Genomic DNA, 20,550 nt, shown 5'->3' with positions numbered 1-20,550 from the left:
GTGTAATATTCACATTAAAAGGAAATGTTTAGGGAAAATGCTAAAACTAAACTGTACTTTGTCGCAAAACGGACGCAAAACCGGTAGCACGCAACGAGGTAGCAGTACGAGAAGAAAAAAAAAACAAACTTTTCACTCTTTTCATGTAGTTCATAGTCAGTGTAGGTTACTTTTCTTAATGTTTTTCAAGCCTAACCAGCTCAACCTCAAACAAGCACAAACGGCTTAAAACTGCAACGGCTGCTATTTTAAATCGGTAACTCGACTGATATGATAATCGAACACCTACAGGAGGGGTAGTTTTGTAGGGCCGGGACGGGTTTTAACGGAACAGTAAACAGATTCAAATGATTTTTTTTTTGTAAATTAAGAATCTCTTCTTTGTGAGAGAAACAAAAAGTCCACTGCCTTGTTGCGTGTGTGTGTCTGTGTGTGTGCTCCGATTCGTTTCGTCCTTTTTGCGGTTCCTCCAACGCAAACGGCCGCTCTCTGCTCTGCTCTGTACAGGTAGGTCGAGCTTGCGTTATTATATTTTTTTCTTCTTCTTGTATATATCTTCACCACGGCCATATTTACAGTTGCAGCAGCAGTAGTAGTATGTTGAATATTTTTTTTAAAAAAAGCTTAAAACTAACACTACCGTTACGCGCTCCGCTTCCGCATGGTAGCGCAGCTTTCTTGCGCCATTTTTGCTATATAAATAATACCAACATACGCTTACACGTCAAACAAAAAAGTTCGCACAAACATGAACACGACGCTCGGGCGAAAGAGAGATCGCCACGGAAAAAAGGGGTTCTTGCGGGAGGGATAAAGGCTGAAACCTGGTTCGTCTGGTGGCCAACGTCTGGGGCCTAAACTTCTATTTCAATGCATTCGTAATGGGTTTAAAGGTGCACAAACAAAGAAATTTAAAAAAAAAATGATAGAAAATAGAGTTCCAAAATTCAAGGACGCCTGGGACTTGTCTAGAGTGCATACCTAATTTCCTTACAATGATTTGTTCTTCAGTGTTTGTGTAACTCTTTTACTTTGTCCTAGCTTTGAGATAGAAAACAAAACCACACACACACAGTCACAATACACTGTGTGTGTGTGGTTTATTAGATGTGTTTTCCCTGTAACCCATGCAATATCACGATTCTGCACAACGGGATTACACTGTGCTGTACACTATTTTCGTTTTTTTGTTTTTGTTTTAAGTTTTTGCAGGACGTCAGACCGGGTCACAAAATTGTGTGTGTGTCTGAGACGACGGAATGACAGTATACTACTAGCTACTGGCCAGCACCAGGGCCTCAAAGGGACATCTAAAATACAATCCTGCCCCAGCGTACGGTGAAAGGTCGTACATAGGCAACAAATGCATTACTTTCCCTACTGCTGGGAGTGTATGTCTGTGTGTGTGTGGAACAATTTAATGTCGCAATCAAGTTAATATCAGCTCAACTGAAACCAAAAAGGGGATAAACTTTTCTACAAAACAACCCCTCAGCTGAGCCGTTCTCTGCACAATTGTACTTATGCTACTCCCTCTCTCTCTCTCTCTCTCTCTCTCTCTCTCTCTCTCTCTCTCTCTCTCTCTCTTTCCTTCTCTGTCGTCCTCTCTAAAAGGGGGATTCACAAACTTAAAGTACTACTAACGGTGTTCGGGACGCTTCACAGTTCACCTATCTTCCGGAATCGATTCCGAAACTATCGGAGTCCCATCCTTTTCCGAAAGTCCGATTCCGAAACTATCGGAGTGCCAATCTTACCCATCACTACAGTTAACGCTTGCGGTACGCGCTTTATCTACAATCTACAATCGCCGTACACGGTCAAAGCGTTTAATCCCTTTGGTGTTGATGGTTGCTTTGCAGCTGCTGCTGCTGCTGCTGTGGTTGATTGTGATTGTTTTGCTGTTGCTGTTGCTGCTGTTGCTGTTGCTGCTGTTGCAGTTGCTGAAGCTGATTGGCGCTGAGAAAGACGCTGGTCGGGCCGGTGTGTATGATCGTGGGCCCGCTCTGCATTGGTGCCGTCTGGATGAAGAACGGCTGGCCACTGTTCGGTGCTCCGCTGGGACCGGCCGTGCGCAGAAAGTTCAGCTGGTTCTGTGGTATCGAAATCTACAAATACAGAGAGAGAGAGAGAGAGAGAGTGTTAAGAATGGTTTTGTGAAAAAGGGCTTGTGGCAGCTGGTGCCAATGCAGCAAAATGTCACTGTCAGTGTCATAACAAAATCTGACTGAAACAAAATCCGTGTAAGCATCACGTACTCAATGGTGATAATCAGAGGAGATACTCAAAACGATTGGTGTGACCAATGCATGCTTTGTGACATTTTTGTGACCATCGCTTGGTCAGTCACTATGTCATGACTTTTTTTTACTGTGATCATTTATGCAAAATGTCACTGACATAGTCATGACAAATCCCGACTGAAACAAAATCATGCCAGCGTCACGAACTCTGATGATCAGAGGTGAGACTCAAACAGCTGTTGTGACCATGACATGGTTGGTGACATTTTGTGCAACCAGCTCTTGGTCAGTCACTTTGTTTTTGTGTCGTGATGATCACCGACAGAAAATGTCATGACCAAGTGAGTGACCAAGAGTTGGGTGTTAAAATGTTTAAGTCTCATCTCTGATCATTACAGCTATGTACGTGAGCTGATTTGAGCTTCGTGACAGTCATGAGTGTTGGCGGGTGTAACAATCACATATGGCAGCACTGCTCACAGCCAGTAAAAAAAATGTCATGATTATGCTTGCGCCGGCATTAAGCTCAGCTTGTCAGTCAGAGTATCGCGTTTAACTCAAGCACTCGCTACGAAGTGTTCCGGCATGTCATGGCGCACTTTCATTGAGTATCAGCCAATGAGCTTCCAGCTGGATTTGTTCATTGTTTTCGTTGGTTGGAAAACTTCGCGTGATGTGCATGACATTTTGCAGCGCTGGCTGGTGCTGCCGGTGTGCGATCGAACGCCGCGGTACCGGTATCTGCGTGATTTCGCCCGTCGGCGTCATGACGTGCTGCAGCAGCTGGACCGATTGGCTGGCGGGCACGAGCTGGCCGCTACCGTTCGCAATGCCACCCGGCGCCCCAGTGCCCCCGTTCGCCAGGATGAGGCTCTGTCCGGTCGCAGTCTGTATCGTGGGCTGGAAGGAGACAGAGAGAGAGAGAGAGAGAGAGAGATAGAGATAAAAGGGAAGCTTGTAAGTGCGGGACACCTCCACCACGATCAAGCAGGAGAGCACCTACCTGGGCTGGTGAGGGCAGTAGCGTGGCGCCCGCCGTCTCCTGCTCCGTCCCCGCGACGACCCCTTTCGCCGGCTTGGTTGCCGCCGCCACCGTCGATAGCTGATGCAGCTGCTGCGTGCCGGTCATTACCGTCGCGAGGTCCAGCACGGTCGTCGCCCCGTTCGTCAGGGAGGAGGTGGTGGCGGCGGTGGTGCTGGTGGTGTTGGTGGTGGCGGTGCTGGAGCCCTTGTCCGTGCCGGGGAGTACCAGCCGGTGCTGCTGGGCCAGCTGCATGATGTACTGCATGTCGTCCGCCGTCCCGTTCGTACCGCCCGGCGCTCCCTCGCTCGTGGCCGCGGTGGACGCGGAAGCCACCGCTTCACCGCCCCCGGTGCTAGCCGAGCCGCCGGCACTACCAGCTGCACACTCATCCTGCCCCGGACCGTCAAACACCTTCCAGCTGCCCTTGATCTCGTCCCGCGGCACGATGTCGATCAGAAAGTCGAACTGATCGTACTTGGTGATCGCCATCGCGATGTCGCTCCGCTGCAGCGTCCGCCGCTTGTTGTGCTCGGTGTGCAGCCAGGCCCGGAGCGTCAGCTCCTGGATGAAGATTTCGATCGCTTTGGCGAAGAGTAGTGGCGCGTCGGACGAGATCATCTTCACCTCCTCGTCCAGCTTCATGATCTTCTTGATGCGGGCGAGCGGCAGCAGCTGGTTGCCCGACTCGACGTACTCGATCTGCTGGACCTCGCGCATCACGCCCGGCCAGAACCGCTGGATGTTGCGCTGGGCCTCGGTCGGGGCCTCCTTGCCGCACGGTGCCGCCGCTGTGGCCGCCAGCGCGCTGTTGATGGTCGTTGTCGTGGCGGTGGTGGTGGTGGTTGCCGTGTTGCTATTGCTGCTGCTGCTCGTCGACGTGCCCGATCTGCTGCCCGGTGGCGCTGCAGTGGACGACGACGAGGCCGCAGCGGCCACCGATTTCTTTGGCGTCTCCATGGTCACCGGTTGATGCGGTGGGTGCGTGGTGGCAAGGACGATCGTCCTCCTCTTCCTCCCCTTCTTCTTCTTCTTCCTCTTCTGCGTGTTGTTGCGGCTGGGTGGTAATGCTGCTATCGTGCGCCGAGCATGGTGCAGCACACCTCATCACCCTGCTACAACCCCACCCGCACAACCGTTTCCTGACCCGCGAGAGCGGGTGGAAGGGGGTGGAGGGGGAAGGGGATCACTCGTGCACGCTGGACGCCCGAACGTCGCTGGCTATTATTGTTGGCGGGCCCGAATTACGCGAACAAGAAACAATTAATATATCACTGACCGTGTGTGTTTGTGTTTGTTTGTGTTTGATTGTGTTTGTGTACAGGCAGAAACGGAGCTACCTTTTTAGCCACTGGCTTGATTGTGGCTCGCGGGAAAAAAAACCACCCCGGAAGTAAGTGTCCTGGCTCACAAGTTGATTGCGTCTCCCACCAATCTCACCACCCCTGCTCCCCACTCTGGCCAGGCTCCTGGCAGAAGGGAGGATGGGAAGAAGGTACTCTCACGACGAGTCGGGTGCCCGTGCCACTCTCACCCTGCTGCCCGAGCATTCCCGGCTGGGCGCTTCTTGTTTACATTTGCCATTATGTTGTTCACTGTTGTCGCTCGGGCACTACTGCGGGCGCACCGCCGCCCCGTCCCCCTGCTCACCCGGAAACAACCAGCGGCCAGTGGACGCGCACACAATCACACACACACACGAAGAAAAGCAGCACGCACCAACGCAAAAAAAACACAAACCACAACACAGCTCTTCGCACCGCTTGCACACACGCCGCTCGCCGTGCCCTTTGGTCGCTGGGTTTTCTTTCCCTCTTGCCCTCACCCCTCCAACCCCTGCGGAAGGTGTTCGTTCGTATCGCACGGTGGGCAGGCAGTACCAATAGAAACCGATGCGCGCAATGATTCGCTCTCCTATTGGCCACCAATCGGGCACGATGTCGACCAACCAGGCTGCTGCTGTTCGGCTGTCGCCACTGCCTGGCGCTTCGCTGGCTGGTTCGCTACACACAGAGCGTCGTCACATTGGCGGTGCGGCCGTTTGCTATGCCGCGTCCGGGTGCTGACCCGGCGGTACGGTACCGCGGGATCGTGTGCGTGCGGGGTGGCCCCGTCCTGCGGGATCGTTCGTCAGTCGTTGCCGCACCCTTGTTCACCCCGAAACGGGTCGCAACAGTGGCCGGCGGATGGTTTTTATTGCCGCTCGCGGTACGGTAAACAACGGTGCAAGCGTTCGACCGGCGGGTGTAAACGCGCGGCACCGCCGTTTCAGTGACAGCTCGGCAAGCGCTCGCACACACACGCACGCACGCACGCGCCGTTTGTTTGTGGAGCGAGCGGGCCGCACGCACTGTACCGTGTCTCCCTCTCTCTCTCTCTCTCTCTCTCTCTCTCTCTCTCTCTCTCTCTTTTCAGCGCCAATCGAGCGCGCTTGTTTCGTCAGCTTCTTCAGCTTGTGGTGAGGCTTTTCTTTCCGCTTTTTCCGCTCCTGCACTGCTTGCCTGTGCAAAAGGATCACTGTCATCATCGAGAGTGACAGAAGAAAAAAAAAAACAAAACAAAACAAAACAACAAGCAAAATCCAACACGAACATCAACCAATAGTTGCCGTTTTAGCGGTGGAGATTGTTTGATGTCGGGTGGGGATGTTTTGGGTTGTTATTTTTTTGTAGGGTTTTAGTTTTTATTATCGATAGATGTCTAAGAACATATACATGGTCAGTAATTAACAGCTTTAGGTTGTTTTTTTTTTTGTTTTTGCTCTGCTTGCCAGCCCATGGGTCGTTCAGATTCGCTTCGTGTCTTTTTTCTTCATTTAGAGTGTTGTTGCTCTTCTCTCTTTCTCTATCTCTCTCTCTCTATATCTCTCTCTCTCCCTCTTTCTTGCGTTGCCCACAAACTTACTTAGAAAAGTGCACATATTGGTAATCTTTAAATAGTAAACAATTAGCCTTAAACGTAATAAGTTTTGCGGTGGAATTGTAATTAGTTTTTTTTCTTCTCCTCGTTATATAACAATTTATGTATATCTCTCTCTCTCTCTCTCTCTCTCTCTCTTCCTCTTCTCTTTCCTTTTCTGCCTGTTGCTCTGCTGCTCCCTTTTACTGCTGTTAATGAGTGTTTTTTTTTCATGTTCTTCTTTCACTTTACTTTTTCTCTCTATTGTTCCGTTATTGTTTTTCCTTTTTCCTCTCCTTCCTTTTTATCATTCCTTTCCTCTCGTTTTGTTGCTCTTTTCATCCCTTTTGCCTTTTCATGCTTTACCCTTCCATTATCCTTTGTAGTTGCATCGCTTAACCTATAGTGATTTTTTTTGTTGCAATTAACCGTTAAAACACCGAATACCAGCTTTATGAAATACATTGCTTGTAAAGTAATTTGTAAGTATCGTAGGAGTTTGTTCGATACCGTTTCGCTCTCTCCCACCCCCCCCTCTCTCTCTCTCTCCCTCTCTCTTTCTTTCTATCTCCCTCTCTCTCTCTCTCTCTCTCTTTATCGCACCCATCGACCTGATTCTTCACTAGTTGGTAATGTTGCTTTTGTATTATTGCTATTAGTTTTGGAAAAAATGAACAGTTAGAGACGTTTTCATTATTACTTGTGTTTTCTTCTTCTTCTTCTTCTTCTTCTGCTTCTTTCTTTGCATTGTTTTGTTTGTATGTTTACGTGCAAAAAAAATGGTGCTATCTACCTGTCCTGCCGGCCCTTCGCCGCCCGGGGTTGGGCGGGGGTGTGCGGCGTCGGGCCGCCCACGACACACAACACATACATACATCTTCCATTCAAATCGTGCCACGTGCCACAACCGGAAATGTTGCATTATACTCGAATATTTGCCCGAAGAGTAGCAAAAAACACAGGACAGGGGGAAATGGGGCCAGCCAGCAGGCGAGGGCGAGGGCGGCTTGGCGACTCCTTGGGCTCTTCGGTGCTGCGAATGGCTGCCGCCAGCTAGGGTGCCCACAGATGAGCTTTGTGGGTGTGTGTCTGTGTGTGTCTGTGTGTGTGTGTGCATGTGACGTGTTGGTGTGCTTTTACGATATTTTCGTCCGCGCCACGCGGATGCGAAAACCGTTACGAAAATTCGAAAAAAAACCGAAATAAACGGATTTTGGGGTTTTGTTTATATTGCACTGTGTTTTTGTTTTGTTTTTCTTTTTGTTACTCTTTGTTGTTGTTTTCAACACCTCTACCTCCCCTCCCCTCTCCCTCACATTTGCTTTCTACATCGCCCAGCCCCTTTTTTCCCCCTCCCGCGGACTTTAAATCTTATCACAGAAGGCATCTTTTTTTTTGTTTTTTTCTCTCTTGTTTTATGTTTCGTTCGTACGTTTGGGCTTTTTTTTTGTTAGTTCTTTTGTTTCGGTTTGTTTAAGTAAGGGTTATGATTATACATCATGTGTTTCGTTTGTTTGGTCCTAGTTTTAAATCTCTGTAAGACGTGTAGAGCGCACGGTAGTAGTGATGTTTGTTTCCATTTGCCACTTCCGTTTGCCGGTTGCTTCCTGCACGCTTCCGCAATAGTTTTCGTAAATTTGTAGTAGGCGTTACGCATCAAAATCGCATCAAAACAATCAACAGTTAACGGAACAATAGAGTTTTTTTTGTTTTGTTTTGTTTTTGTTTCGTTTAAATGCTACTTATAAGTACTCGAAAGCTTAGGACGTAGTCGTCAGTTTTGGTTTGTTTTCCTTGTTTTTGTTTTGGTTTTTGTTGTTTTCCTTCCAACGCAAACCTTACACACAAATACCAGCGTAAGTGTAAGTAGTATGTACGCGCGCGCGCGAGCTTGTGTGAGTGTTTGGTGTACGTGACGTAGTTGTTGAGTAGTGTGGTTGTTGTTTGTGGAAGGCAAATCTTGAATTGGGATTTGTAGTTCGCTTGCAACCCGTATGCTGAGTTCCTTCTCTCTTCCCTTCCCCTCCCCCACCAATGTAGACTTAAAGCTAACATTATTTGTATTGATTTTGTTGCATCTTTGCTTCGTCTTTTTTTTTGGTTCTTCCTTTCGAACAAACAAACAAAACCTATGCACACCAGCGGGCAAATGTTTGTAGGGATGTTTTGTGTGAGTGTAAGTGTGTTTAGTCAGATAAGTCCTACACAACATGCACGAGCTGCTGCGGTACGAAAATGGAACAAAATGTACACATTTAAAGAAGGCCTTTCGCCTTGCCACCAACACCAACTGCCTGGACACACTGGGCGCTGGTGGCGCCCTCTATTTTGAACTAGTAGCATTTGGTAAAACACGTTGAAACAGAGTATCCTTCCCTGCCCCGTGGCATTACGACTAATGAGGGTTGAATGAGTGTGTGTGTGTGTGTGTGTGTGTGTGTGTATGCGCGTGGCAATGTTACACGGTACGGTGTACGAAAGCAAACGACATTGATCCGTAAGATGAGCATATGTGCGTGAGTGACTACACCTATTTTATGGCTTAATATGGGACTGAAGAATTATCCTTATTCCTTTTGTAACCTGTGCCTGAACCACGACTGTGACGCAACAAACGACATAAAAACACGATGTGTATGTGTGTGTGTGTGAGTGTGGGTTGTGAGTGTGACGATGTAATAATGTTACAATTTGATCGTACTACAAACATCTATTAACATTAGTTCACCATTTAAATCGAGAATCCAAGTAGCGATGGAGAATAAATACAACACCTAATGGACGACACACACATACACACTCACACCCACTGTGACCGAACCTAAGTGCACCGAACAAGGGGACAATAGTAGCAAACACACACACACACGCACACACACGCACACACACAACGAGCTCGAGTGACTTTCTATCGATATTGTACAAACGCACGCACACACACCCACCTAAGATGGGTGATAATGGAGCGCAAGCTAAATGAAACAGTGTGCGCGCGCGCGTGTGTGTGTGAGTGTGTGTGTTTGTGAGCACCCTCTTTTAGATGCCCGCTTTTGTTTTGTTTTGTTTTTGGTTGCTGCTTGGTTTCACTTACGTTAGAAAATCAGTCTCTGTTCCGGTGATGTATTCGTAGTTATGATTACTATTTTAATATTTTCTTCTTTTCCTTGCTGGTTTGACTAATTTTCAACACTACTCTATCCAGTGCGTGCGTGTGCAGGTGCAGGTTATGACGGTGCTATCTACTGCCAGCCGCTACTAAGTGTGAGGATGTGTGCAATTATGTTTGTGTGTGGGTGTGCTTGTATGTGTGTGTGCGTGCGCTCAAAGTGCCTATGTGGTGGTGCAAACTGTCTTGCTGTCGGGCACAAACACTAAGCCAGTGTGGAAAGTGTTATCAGTAGCAAAAAAATACTCGCTTTGTTTTACTGCTCTAAGTAGCTACTTCTCTCTCGCTCGCTCGCTCGCTCGCTGCTCCTTCTGAATATTTAATTCTCATTTCTATCTGTTCTACACGTTATATAATACATATTCACAACATATGCGTTACATGCAACATGCGTTTAAAATGTTTTAGATCGGAAACTGAACACATATAAACATTTGCAAAATCGTTTATCGTAGCAGCGTTTTAGTAGTGAGTGGGTGTCGGGTTGTTTTTTTTCTTCTTTTTTTGCTCTCCATTGCGCATTGCAAGGATTTAGTAACACTCTGCTCTGCTTTATCACGCATCGTGGCGTCTTATTCCTATGCTGCTTTGTGGTTTTTCTATTGTTTGGTTTTGCTTTTGCGTTTGCTATATGTATGTTTGTAAGAGAACTTGTGTGAGTGAGTGTATGTGTGTTTTCCGTGCGCTATATTGCTATTAGTAATTTAAATTCAACTGTCTTCGACTCCGACTCGCCCGCTCTGTTACGCGACGTTACGGTGCGTTACGTTACGAAACGCTACATTGCGTAACGGTACGTTACGGTACGTTACAAATACTTAGTAGCGGGGCTGGGTTTAGTTTGTGTACGTTTTCGATGCGGCCTAGCTAATTCTTCCCCATTTCCACCTGCCACCCTTCACCCCTCAGTCACTGGTGACGTCCCCGCCGAGCAGCTTGCACTCTGCCTCGGACCATGGCTTGGCTGCGTAACAGTCGTGGCTTGGGACGCGCCGCTGCCGCGAAATCTTGCCGTGCTGGCGGGCGTTCGAGTTGACGGCGTTCGGCTCTGCCGGTAGCAGCAGCTGCTGCTGCTGCTGCTGAAGCTGCTGCTGCTGCTGGAACGAAACGGGAAGCAAAAAGAAAAAGAAGGGAAAGGGTGGGATGGGGGGGGGGAGAAAGAGGTACAGTGTTTTGTGCTCCACGTGATGCCACGCTCTTGATGCCCTTGGGTCGCCGATTGGTTCCACCGTTCCGTGCGTGTGTGTGTGTGTGCAGGCGCAGATAGCTCTCAATCCTGTCAATGCTGCGTTTGGGGAGGTCGCGCGATTTGGTTAGTGAAGAATAGAAAGTGTTCCGTTCAAAAACCGTTCAAAGAAAAATCGTAATCGATGCTAGTAGCAATCTACCTATAGAGTGACACACTATCCTCTGTACACACATATACACAGCCACAGGTATACGGCAACGGTTGACATTGAAATCCCTGGGCAAGAATTCTGGCTCTTCTCGTACTGTACAACCTCACTAAAACTGCATCTACGGAAGAGTTCCGATCCGAAATCCAGGAACCGAATCTTAAATCTTGAGATTTTTTAAGTTTTGTCGAAGTGCCACTCATTAGCGCGCATGAAGCTGGGGCTCTCATGATTTAAGAATCGGATCCACTAATTTAACTCCCCAGTAAGTGCACCACCGTCCCACCTGGCGAGCTAATATTGAGATACATGAACACACACGTATATACAAAAAAACAACTAGATCGCTCTCGCAGCGAAGGTTCGCGCAATGCTATCACGCTACAGCACACGGCAGTGGACACACAATCTCGCCAAAGGCCCCCCTCCCCCCCTACCGGTACCCCGCCTTACCTTGCTCAGCGCGTTTGAGTAGTATCTGCTCTTACTGTCGTCCTCCTCCGACTCGTCCTCCTCGTCGATCTGCGACTGCTTGAAGCGGATCAGCGGCGAGGACATCTTGGGCGAATCCTTCATGCCGCCGCCCTCGCTCATCAGGTCCTCGTCGGACGGCTGGGCCGGCTGCTCCTTCCGGTGGATGCTCCGCTCCAGGCGGCGCAAAAACCTGCAACATGGGGACAGGGGGCGATGAGCGCGCGTTTCCCCGAAAAGGTAGGTACGTTTCGCTGCTCACCTGATCTGATTGCCGATCGCTTTCAGCCGGCGAATTTTGTACGGTGGCTTGCGGATCTCTTCTGCCGGGGCCGGTGGTTTCGCTACCATCGGGTTGGTGGACGCTTCCTGCGCAATCGGCCACGGTGCGGTCCACGAACGGAAGCGATGGGACGCAGATAGTGTGGGCGAGGGAAGGGGCGGGAAAGCAAAACAATACTGAATTTGATCCGCGTAACATCTGTCGGACGTGCGCTAGTGTACGTTGCGCGCTACTGGAGTTGGATCTTGTATTTGTTTTTTTTTTGGTTTGCTGTGACATATGTAAGATATTCTGTTCTAGTAGGCTAACAAAATCGTAACAAGTGGACAAACACTGTAGTAACTATTGTACGCTACGAGTACGCGCAAAACGGAACGCAAAATTCGCAAAGTACGATTAAGTACAGCTCGGCCATAACATACATGGACAGATGGTTATATAAATACGCGCTCACACACACACATAGCTAATGTGTTCGTATGTGCAGAGGCAAACGGATCGAAATGAAAAAAAAAACGGAAAGAACAAATCGAAGCACATCACTGCGAAAACCCCGGACGGATTTCGCAGCCCCAACCCCTGCAATGTAGGCAGCCGGCAATGGTTTTTATTAGATAAATTGTTAAACTATTATTTAAACAAAAAAAAAAAAAACAACAGTTACATTACGTGACTACCTAGTGAACCAAAAACCCCAAAACTAAACAGAAACAACTGTGTAAACTGCGTTACTAGAAGGTTACATAATATGTACACTAAAACTTGTCAAACGCGCAAAACTGTCAAAACGCAACGGAACAGCACGGTCACACACAATATAACAAAAAGAAGAAGAAAAAAAAGGGAATACACGCAGAGGAAAACGAAACGGAATAGTTGGCAAGCGTTCAACGAGAGTACGAAACAAAACAAACAGGAAACAAATACGGCAACACACGGCTGCAAAACTAACTAGAGAGTAACGCGCTAGAGTAACAGGGAGAATTAATCGGCAAACAGGTGGGCCGGTGCGATGCCCAAAACCAACGAAATCCACCAAAGTAACCAGATTTGTACAGTAACGGTGTGTACTAAGAGTGACATTTGCTACGATGAATGATGGCTGCTGGATGAACGCGAGACACAGAGAGTAGTGTGTGTGTGAGAGTGAGGCAGAGAGGCGATGATGCGATGCAGATTAAAACTCATAGTATGGATACGGTGTGTATGTGTGTGTAGGTGTGGGTTGACTGTTAACAATAACTACGCAATTATTATTTGGTGGAAGGAGCCGCGAGGGACACTTCCGGGTTGCTGGTCGTCGGGTGAGTTTTGCTGCGCGGGTTGGAATAACGAAGGGGAAACCCCTATCCTAACACCTAGTTCCCAGCTAGTAGAACACTTTGAGTTGGAGCGAACGTCACAGAGCTCAGCGCGCGGACGCTTGCAGGGTTTAGGGCGTCGGGGGTCCCTTAGTGGTAAGAAGAGTTGAGGCCCGCTGCTCACGGGAAGCGAGGGGAGGAGGAGGAAGAGAAGGAGGAGGAGGAGGAGGAGGAGGAGGAGGAGGGGGAGAGGAAGAAAGGGGTGGTGAAATCGCTGCTCGAACGCCAGAATCTCTAACGCGACTACTCTACCCACTGTTATATATGCCGGACTCAAAATTCACAGAGGACCTTAGTGAGACCGTGCGTGTGTGTACGTCTTGCCGGGACTGGATCCCCAGGTAAATGTTGTGACCCGGATGGTTTTTTTTTTCGTTTCGTTGCTGAGGACTAATGTAAGAGAGTGAACCAAAACATTTTCGACACAAATTGGACGATTCACAACAACCAAGAACTATGCCGAACAGGGAACTACACACTAGGTAAAAGTTAACATGGAGAAAAAAGGGGTGGTAGATGTAACGAGGATCCGAAAACACGAGCGAGTGTGGGGTCCTAGAGGGGCCGAGCAAACTAGGCGGTGCGGACGCAATACCGACCCTCTTCCCGGTGGAGCGAAACCTAATGCCACATTGCATAGTTTTTGGGGGGTCTTTCGCGCTCTCTCGCTTACTTTGGAGGGCTCGACTGCACTGTACCTACCTCACCTTTCGCATCGCCATAATTGCACCCTTCCGCCGAATCTTTCGCGGCGGAGAGTTGCGTCACGCTGGTTAGATCTGTGGACGGTCGGGCGTGCAAGGGGAAGCGAAGAAAAATCGTAAGTAGGCCGCTATCTTCGAGATGAGTGCCTGCTCCACTGTGTTTGGTTCTGAGATGATTCATTGCTGGGATGAGTCCGTAATTGAATCTAAATCTGGGACTGGAAGATTCATGAACCTTGACGTTTGCATCTTGCAAATGTTTATAGATTTTTATACATTTGTTGGTGGTTGTTGAATCTCCAAAATTCCCAATTCCAAAGATTCGCTAATCGCTTGATTCTGTTAGATGAATCGCCCGACTTCTGAGTCTTAGTATCAATTAGTGTTGGGTGAATCTTATTCAGATTCATGAATATTTGGAATGATTCAATGAGTCTGAATCTCGGTTGGAAAGATTCTTGAATCTCGAAGATTCTTGAACCTCAAAAGATTCATGAATCTTAAAAGATATATATATATATATACATATATATATATATATATATATATATATATATATATATATATATATATATATCTCGAAAGATTAACGAATCTCTAGGAGTTCATGCATCTCAAGGGATTCATTAATCACTAAAAAATCATAAAGTTTAAGCTTTTTATTATTCTTCTTCTTGGTGTAACAACCTACGTGGTCATACCAGCCTATGCAGACTTTAGAGACATCTTGGCAACTACCACGCAGCGGGATAGTTTGTTTTGCTACGGGGAAAAGGTCTATGCAAGGCTTGAACCCACAACAGGCAAGTTTTAGGTGGGCTTGGATAAATTCAATATTTTGGAAATCATACATCTTTAAAGATTCGTGAAACCCTGAAGATATATGAATTTTAATAGATTTATCAGAATCCTTAAAGATTAATGAATATTTAGTGATTCATGAATTTTTGAAGATTCGTGATTTTTTGTAGGTTCATGAATCTTTGAATATTTGCGAATCTTTAGGTATTCTTGAATCTTTGAAGACATCACTGAATATAGGAATGTATCTCCACGAAAGATTCTCGAAACCCAACACTAGTGTCAATACAGATGAATCTTCCCAAAACCAAACATGAAAGCTTAACCGGCACCAGACTTCTCTCGCTCCCTTTTCTTCTATCAACCCCATATACCTTTGCACGATCGGATCGCGTACTCCCGCATGGACGTTAGCGACTCGGTGGAAGAGGAGCTGCTGGCGAGCGGCGGCCGATGGACCCGTCGCTTCGGGCTTTTGCGGGTGGTGGGCACCGTCCCGACGAACTTCCCACCGGCCGCATTGTGCTGATGACCGTGCGGCTGGCCACCGGCCGCGGACTCCTTACTGCCCGGTATCTCCAGCAGCACCGTGGTGGTGGTCCCCTTTGACGGGGACTGCAGTGCCGCCGCCCGGTCGGTGCGGGCCACCCGGCGCTCCTTCCTGCGGCCGACGCATTTGCGGTGCGCGGTCGCCACCGTGCTGCCCGTGCCGCCCTTGCCATCGGACGACGGGAAGTCGTACAGGCCGTCCGAGTCGGTGAACGGCAGCTGCTGGTCCTTCTTGCCGTAGAACATGGGCGAAAAGCGCTCCATGCTGGCGTTGCGTTCGCTGATGAGAAACGGAAAGGGAACGGGTTTGATTTTAATTATTTGCTTTGGCACCGGGCATCCCGATCCCAGGCCTTACCTCAGGGGACTGTCCGAGCGGGAGGAAACGGGCGACGGCTTCTCGTAGCCCGCGTCCGACTGAATCACGATGGCGGGCAGCTGCAGCTGCGACATGGAGAGGCTCTCCTGGCTCAGGATGTCCTGCCCGGTTTGGATCAGCTCCTTGCCGAGGTACAGCTCCAGCTCCTTGGCGCTCCGGATTTCGCCCTCCTCGATCTTCTCGTCCAGATGGTCCGTCCCGATGCCCTCGTCGTTCGACTCGAGTAGCGGCTCGTCCGACAGCGTCTCGGAGTCGGAGCGCAGCCGAAACGAGGACGGCTGATGGTGGCCGTAGCCTGCGGTGTGGCCGCCGTGCGTACCACCCGCACCGTTGCTGCTGTCGGTTGATTTTTTCCTTACATTAGATGATTGTCGTCGATTGTTGATCAGTGCGTGAAAGCCGGAATAGCCGCCGGGACCGGGCGGGCCTGGATAGGAGGAGAAACAACAACAACAACAAATCACGATGGAAGAGAGACCTAAAGTTTGCATCTGGAGTCAAAGTGCATGCACCCTAGTGCCCCTTACCTGACCCAGGGTCGTCGGATTCGTTCGGAAAGAGGGGATTGTTTGAACCGCACCGGCTCGGACCAGGGCTGGCCATACTGGAGTAGCCAGACGAGCTGAGATTGCTTTCGGACGGAGCGCGATCGCCGCGGATACACATCGAGAACGGGCTCAGGTAGCACATGCCGCCGGAGCTACCGGGTGGGCCGAGCCCACCGGGCCCACCGTTTGCACGGGAACCTTTGGACATCAGAGGATGGGCCGGCGAGGGGGCTTCCGCATCCGACACGACCTCACTGCTGTTGCAGGTGATCGTGATCATCGGCGGATCGAACGGGAGGTCGAGCGAGGTTGGTTTTTCCCACTGCTTCAGAAATCTGGAACGGCGCGAGAAGGAGGGCTATGGTGAAGACGTTGAATCGATCGTCGATTATGCGGTGGATTTTCTAAACCTACTTTGTTCTAGAGTTCGTTACTGATGCCGGGGTTGTCGTTTAACGTTTAGATGCAATTGTGAATGAATCAGTTGCCTAATCCATATCAATCTTGAAGTAGATCCTGAATCCATATCGAATCTGAAGCTGATCCTAACTCAGTAGCCTGGAGACAATTCTGGTTGTACATTGGCCGTAACATTGGTATCGAACTGATCCTAGTCCTAGCTCCTAGAACCGATCACTAGTCTAAAAATGTAACTTCTGTAAATGATTTGAAATCTACATCAGTTCTGATACTGATTTTACCGATACTGATCTGCAACTATCCATATTTCTTCATACCAAATCTGACCCTCGACATGATATCAAACATCTATCGATACTAGAACTGCTCGTGAATCCATCATAATCCAGGAAATGATTTCGAATCTCTATTCTAGAACTTATATAGAATATATGCCGCTCTTGACAGTGATCCTACTTCTCCTTCTATTTGGCATAACGACCTATCTGGTCATGCCAACCTATACAGGCATTCGGAACTTATGAATTACCACGCAGCAGAATAGTCAGTCCTTGCTACGGAAGAACTTGAAGGAGGAACCTACCTTGACCCTAACATTAATTCCAAACCTGCCTTGATCCTGGTTTAGGACCTGTAAACAATATCGGTTCTGGAAATGATCCAACACAGGAACTTATCCTGAACCTCGTGCGGTTTTGAAACTAATATCGCAACGCATCGTCGAACTCATCCTGAAACCCTACAGGATTGTCAACTTGCACCGGTTTAGGAATTCATCTAAATTTCATGGAACAACATCGAGGCTGCAGTTCTCACTGATGTAATCCCTATGTAAATCTGATTCAGCTTCCAAATTCTGAATTCCTTAAGCTGATTCATAAATCTGGTATAATTCTTGAAGAACGTCAAAGCACCTTAGAGGATATGTCTATTGCCTATGTCAAGTATCAGGCACCTTCAAAGACCTCCTAACACATCACAAACCTTCAGCATCAGCAGCAACCGAACCATGCCTTCATGCCGCAACTTACCGCTTCTGGTGCTGCTGCCGGCTGGTCCCACCGCCCGCCAGTATGGTCGCGTCGAGCGTGTGGTTGGCGCGCTGGGGCGGCGGCGACCCCGGTATCACTACCACAGCCGTCCGCTCCTTGGTCGGGCTCGGGTGCTGTATCACCAGCTGCGGTATGATGAGGTCGCGCGGCCGCTCCGGGCTCTTGCGCTCCGGCGTCGGCGGATGGATGTCGATCGCGATGATCGGCACGCCCAAACCGGTCGGCCCGTCGCCGGTCGGGTCGCTGTCGGGCGGCGAGGAGGACGAGTAGTCGCCGCGCTCCGGCTCGTCCGGCGGCGGCGGCCGTATTTCGATCGAAAGCTGATGGGACTTCTGAATACAATGAGGATTAGGATCAATGCTAGTAGAGCTATGGTGGTGGTGGTGGTGGTCGGTGTTTGTTTTGATCGTGTTGGAACAGCGGATTGGCGACACGGTGTGTGAGTTTGTGTGTGTGTGTAAAGTGTCTTAGAGTGTAGGAGTGATCGGGAGGATCAGGTTTGTCTGGATTTGGGACCGCATTTGGAGTTGGCAACGAGTGAGGCAGGGTCGATGTTAGATAGGTTAGACAGAGAAACGTGAAACGTGAGTAAGAGGAGCACAGCAGTTCGCAAACGAGGTTGGGCGGCGGCTATAGGGGGACCTAAGGGACACGGGTGCACGGGTTAATGATCGGTGCGCCAAGCAACCCGCCCGTTCGGAGGGGTTGGGCGGGCACAGGTATGCTAGGGTTCATAGAACGGAATCTATAATTATACAACACAAAAAGGGTTAAAAAATAAGGTTTTATAAAGTGTCTGTAACATTCGGGTAACGGTTTGTTTAGTAAAGAAACAGAAACACCAAAACGAAACAAGATGGATGGAAAACATGTGCTCTATAGTGGGCATGGGAAGTGAGTCCGCCCGGCCGCATCCCGATTGGACAGATGGACAGCTAAAGTGATGACTGTGACAACACACTAACCATGTGCCACCGTGGATGTACTAGTGGATCGACTTACGTGATAGTCCTCGTAGCCGCTGTTGAACGTCACCGACATCGACTCGTCGTGGATCGACTGGGGCGTGCGCATCCGCTGCGGCCGCGGCATGATCGGCGTCAGCGCGGGCGACGGTATCGGCGTCGGCATCTCGCGGATCGGCGACAGACACTTGTTGTTGATGCCGTTGCTCGGTATCTCGAGCAGGATCGTCGGCGGGTGCAGCTGGGCCGAGCCGGCGGACGAGCTGCAGCTGCTGGCGCTGCTGCCGCTGCCGGTGGCCGCCGCCGCCGCCGCCGCCGCCGACACCACCACCGACGACTTGTGCGCACTGAGCGCGTCGAGCACCGGCACCTCGATCGTGCTCTGGCGGTAGAAGACGGGCGAGTCAGACGTGCCGCCGCTCGAGTAGCTGACCGGCGTGTGGTTCGACGAGGTGGACGAATCGTCATCGCCCGGCACGTCGTCCTGCGGGCTGGAGGCGGTCGGCGTCGACGACGGCGAGATGACGATCGACGACGGCAGCGTGTTGAGCGCGCTGCTCGACGCGGCAAAGTTCTTGAACATCGCCAGTATCGAGTCGGCGCTCGACACCTTCGGCCGGGCCCGGCGGCTGCTGCTGCGCAGGCCAAAGTCGTGCAGCGCCAGCTCGGAGCTGGAGAGCGAATCGCTGCCCTGGTTCGACGAGGTACTGTGCGGCGACCGGATTTCGTTTGTGCACGGCGACGGCGGTACGGAATTTGCGCGTGGCGGTACCTCGTTTGGAAGACTTAGGGCACTAGAATGCTTCGCTCCCTTTAAGTGTGCAAGTGGGTGTGTGTGTGTGGGTGGGTGTGTGATGTATTTTTTTTTAATTTGTTTATTTGTTTATTTGTTGGAGCAAAAGAGCAACGAAGCCACATTGGGTAGGACAGGCAAGGTGGTGGTTGGTGCAGGGGCGGTGAAGAGATAAACAGTTTTCAATGATTGCTGATCACGTGCGTCATCCGCGAGTCCGCGTGGAAGTTAGTATTTTAGGGGAGGGCAAAGGGGAGGGGGGGCAGGTTAGTGGGAATTGCTTTTCAGTAAGAGTTTTGGTAGCTAAACTCGACCCAAATGGAGCTACTGTAGCAGCGCGGGGCGAACACCACGAGAACTAGCCAAAGTACTTGATCACCCTCTGGGGATGTTGGGAGCAGACGGGGTCTTCACAACCTTTTGGGGATAGGGGGGGAAAGGGGGCTACAGACCGATGCATCCTTTTGAGAAGGGGGGGGGGGATTAACTGCACAGCGTTCGAAAGCAACAACCTCGCGGGAGATGATGACATTGCGTGAGTAATAATTGGTAGTACATGTTAACGTGTCGACGTGACGGTGACAGTTGACAAAAACAAACTCAAGAAGGGTGGTGGGGGTTAACCGCCCCCTAGAAATCGATATTACTATAGGTACGGCACAGTAGCCAGTATAGAGAATGAATGGTAATAGTAGCATTAACAGCACTAGTTACAGTAGTTAGCAGAGTTAGTAATTGTACATTACAACAGAAACAGAAAACCAAGCCTAAATTGAGCAAACGTTCAAAAAGCTGGACGTTTGAAGCGGATGATGAGTATAGTAACATGAGTAAACACAGCGGGGAGTTTTGGGAAGCGAGCAACGGGGAGGGAAGGTACCGAAACTTTCCCAAAAAACCACGCCAAACACGAAACCAAGGAAAGAAATTACCAGTTATGAACAGAGGCACGAATGGAAACGAATAACAAAGTAAAAACAACACAAGAGCTAAACCCAAAACCGTAACCGAACTAAAATTTGCAACTTGGAACACACACACAATCGTACTACGTAGTTTTTTGGTTTAGTTTTTTTTTTGTTCGGACCGCAAATATTTAGCAAATATATGTTGGGCTAAACGAGGGGGAAGGAAAACGGGGTAGGCAAAGGTGGAGCGCATATACGTATATGCTGGTGGCGTGCAAGCGCTACTCACATTCGCTAGGTCCTCCGAGCCGGAGCTCATCTCCGCGGACACCTTGCTGAGCAGCCTGGCGAACGTGACCTTCTTCTCGAGCTTCGGGTCCGAGATTTGGCGCACCATCGACGTGACCGAGAGCGAGTTCTCGGAGAAGGTCGTCTCCTTCAGGCCGGCCTCCGATTCGGCGTAGTTTGCCTTCAGCCGCGTCTCGGACAGCTGGATCAGCTCGCCGAGGCTGACCTGCAGGGCAGAGAGGCGAAAAATCGAAAGACAAAAAACCCGAGAGAGAAAGAGAGAGAGAGAGAAAGAGAACAAAA

The 20,550-nt window shown here is 49.6% G+C and overlaps 2 protein-coding genes across 3 annotated transcripts in view; both read right to left on the bottom strand.

The window, feature by feature from the left end:
* Window positions 1–828: 828 nt before the first annotated feature.
* LOC120905683 (nuclear transcription factor Y subunit gamma-like) lies at window positions 829–5,532 on the bottom strand. 2 transcript variants are annotated; one of them, XM_040316688.1, is made up of 4 exons: window positions 4,605–5,532; window positions 3,247–4,485; window positions 2,979–3,143; window positions 829–2,108 (listed from the first exon to the last, which is right to left on the bottom strand). In XM_040316688.1, exons 2-4 carry the CDS (start codon window positions 4,222–4,224, stop codon window positions 1,830–1,832), a joined length of 1,422 nt encoding a protein of 473 aa, XP_040172622.1. In that variant the 5' UTR covers window positions 4,225–4,485; window positions 4,605–5,532; the 3' UTR covers window positions 829–1,829. The 2 variants fall into 2 exon arrangements, with proteins under 2 accessions (XP_040172622.1, XP_040172621.1); XM_040316687.1 differs by having other exon boundaries at window positions 3,247–5,532.
* A 390-nt stretch (window positions 5,533–5,922) lies between these two features.
* The window catches only part of LOC120905545, a 30,133-nt gene continuing 15,505 nt past the window's right edge, over window positions 5,923–20,550 (bottom strand). Inside the window, exons 19-28 of the mRNA XM_040316431.1 lie at window positions 20,249–20,473; window positions 18,296–19,069; window positions 17,273–17,625; window positions 15,801–16,156; window positions 15,253–15,700; window positions 14,720–15,174; window positions 13,543–13,619; window positions 11,459–11,565; window positions 11,179–11,389; window positions 5,923–10,425 (exon numbers count right to left, since the gene is read on the bottom strand). Of these exons, the coding sequence (XP_040172365.1) occupies window positions 10,234–10,425; window positions 11,179–11,389; window positions 11,459–11,565; window positions 13,543–13,619; window positions 14,720–15,174; window positions 15,253–15,700; window positions 15,801–16,156; window positions 17,273–17,625; window positions 18,296–19,069; window positions 20,249–20,473 (3,198 nt within the window). The 3' untranslated portion in view covers window positions 5,923–10,233. The remainder of the gene's footprint in view (window positions 10,426–11,178; window positions 11,390–11,458; window positions 11,566–13,542; window positions 13,620–14,719; window positions 15,175–15,252; window positions 15,701–15,800; window positions 16,157–17,272; window positions 17,626–18,295; window positions 19,070–20,248; window positions 20,474–20,550) is intronic.

Source organism: Anopheles arabiensis, chromosome X (assembly GCF_016920715.1).
Source record: "Anopheles arabiensis isolate DONGOLA chromosome X, AaraD3, whole genome shotgun sequence".
Lineage (NCBI taxonomy): Eukaryota > Metazoa > Arthropoda > Insecta > Diptera > Culicidae > Anopheles > Anopheles arabiensis.
Note: the sequence above shows the minus strand (reverse complement) of the source record. Positions and strands in the feature narration are given on the sequence as shown.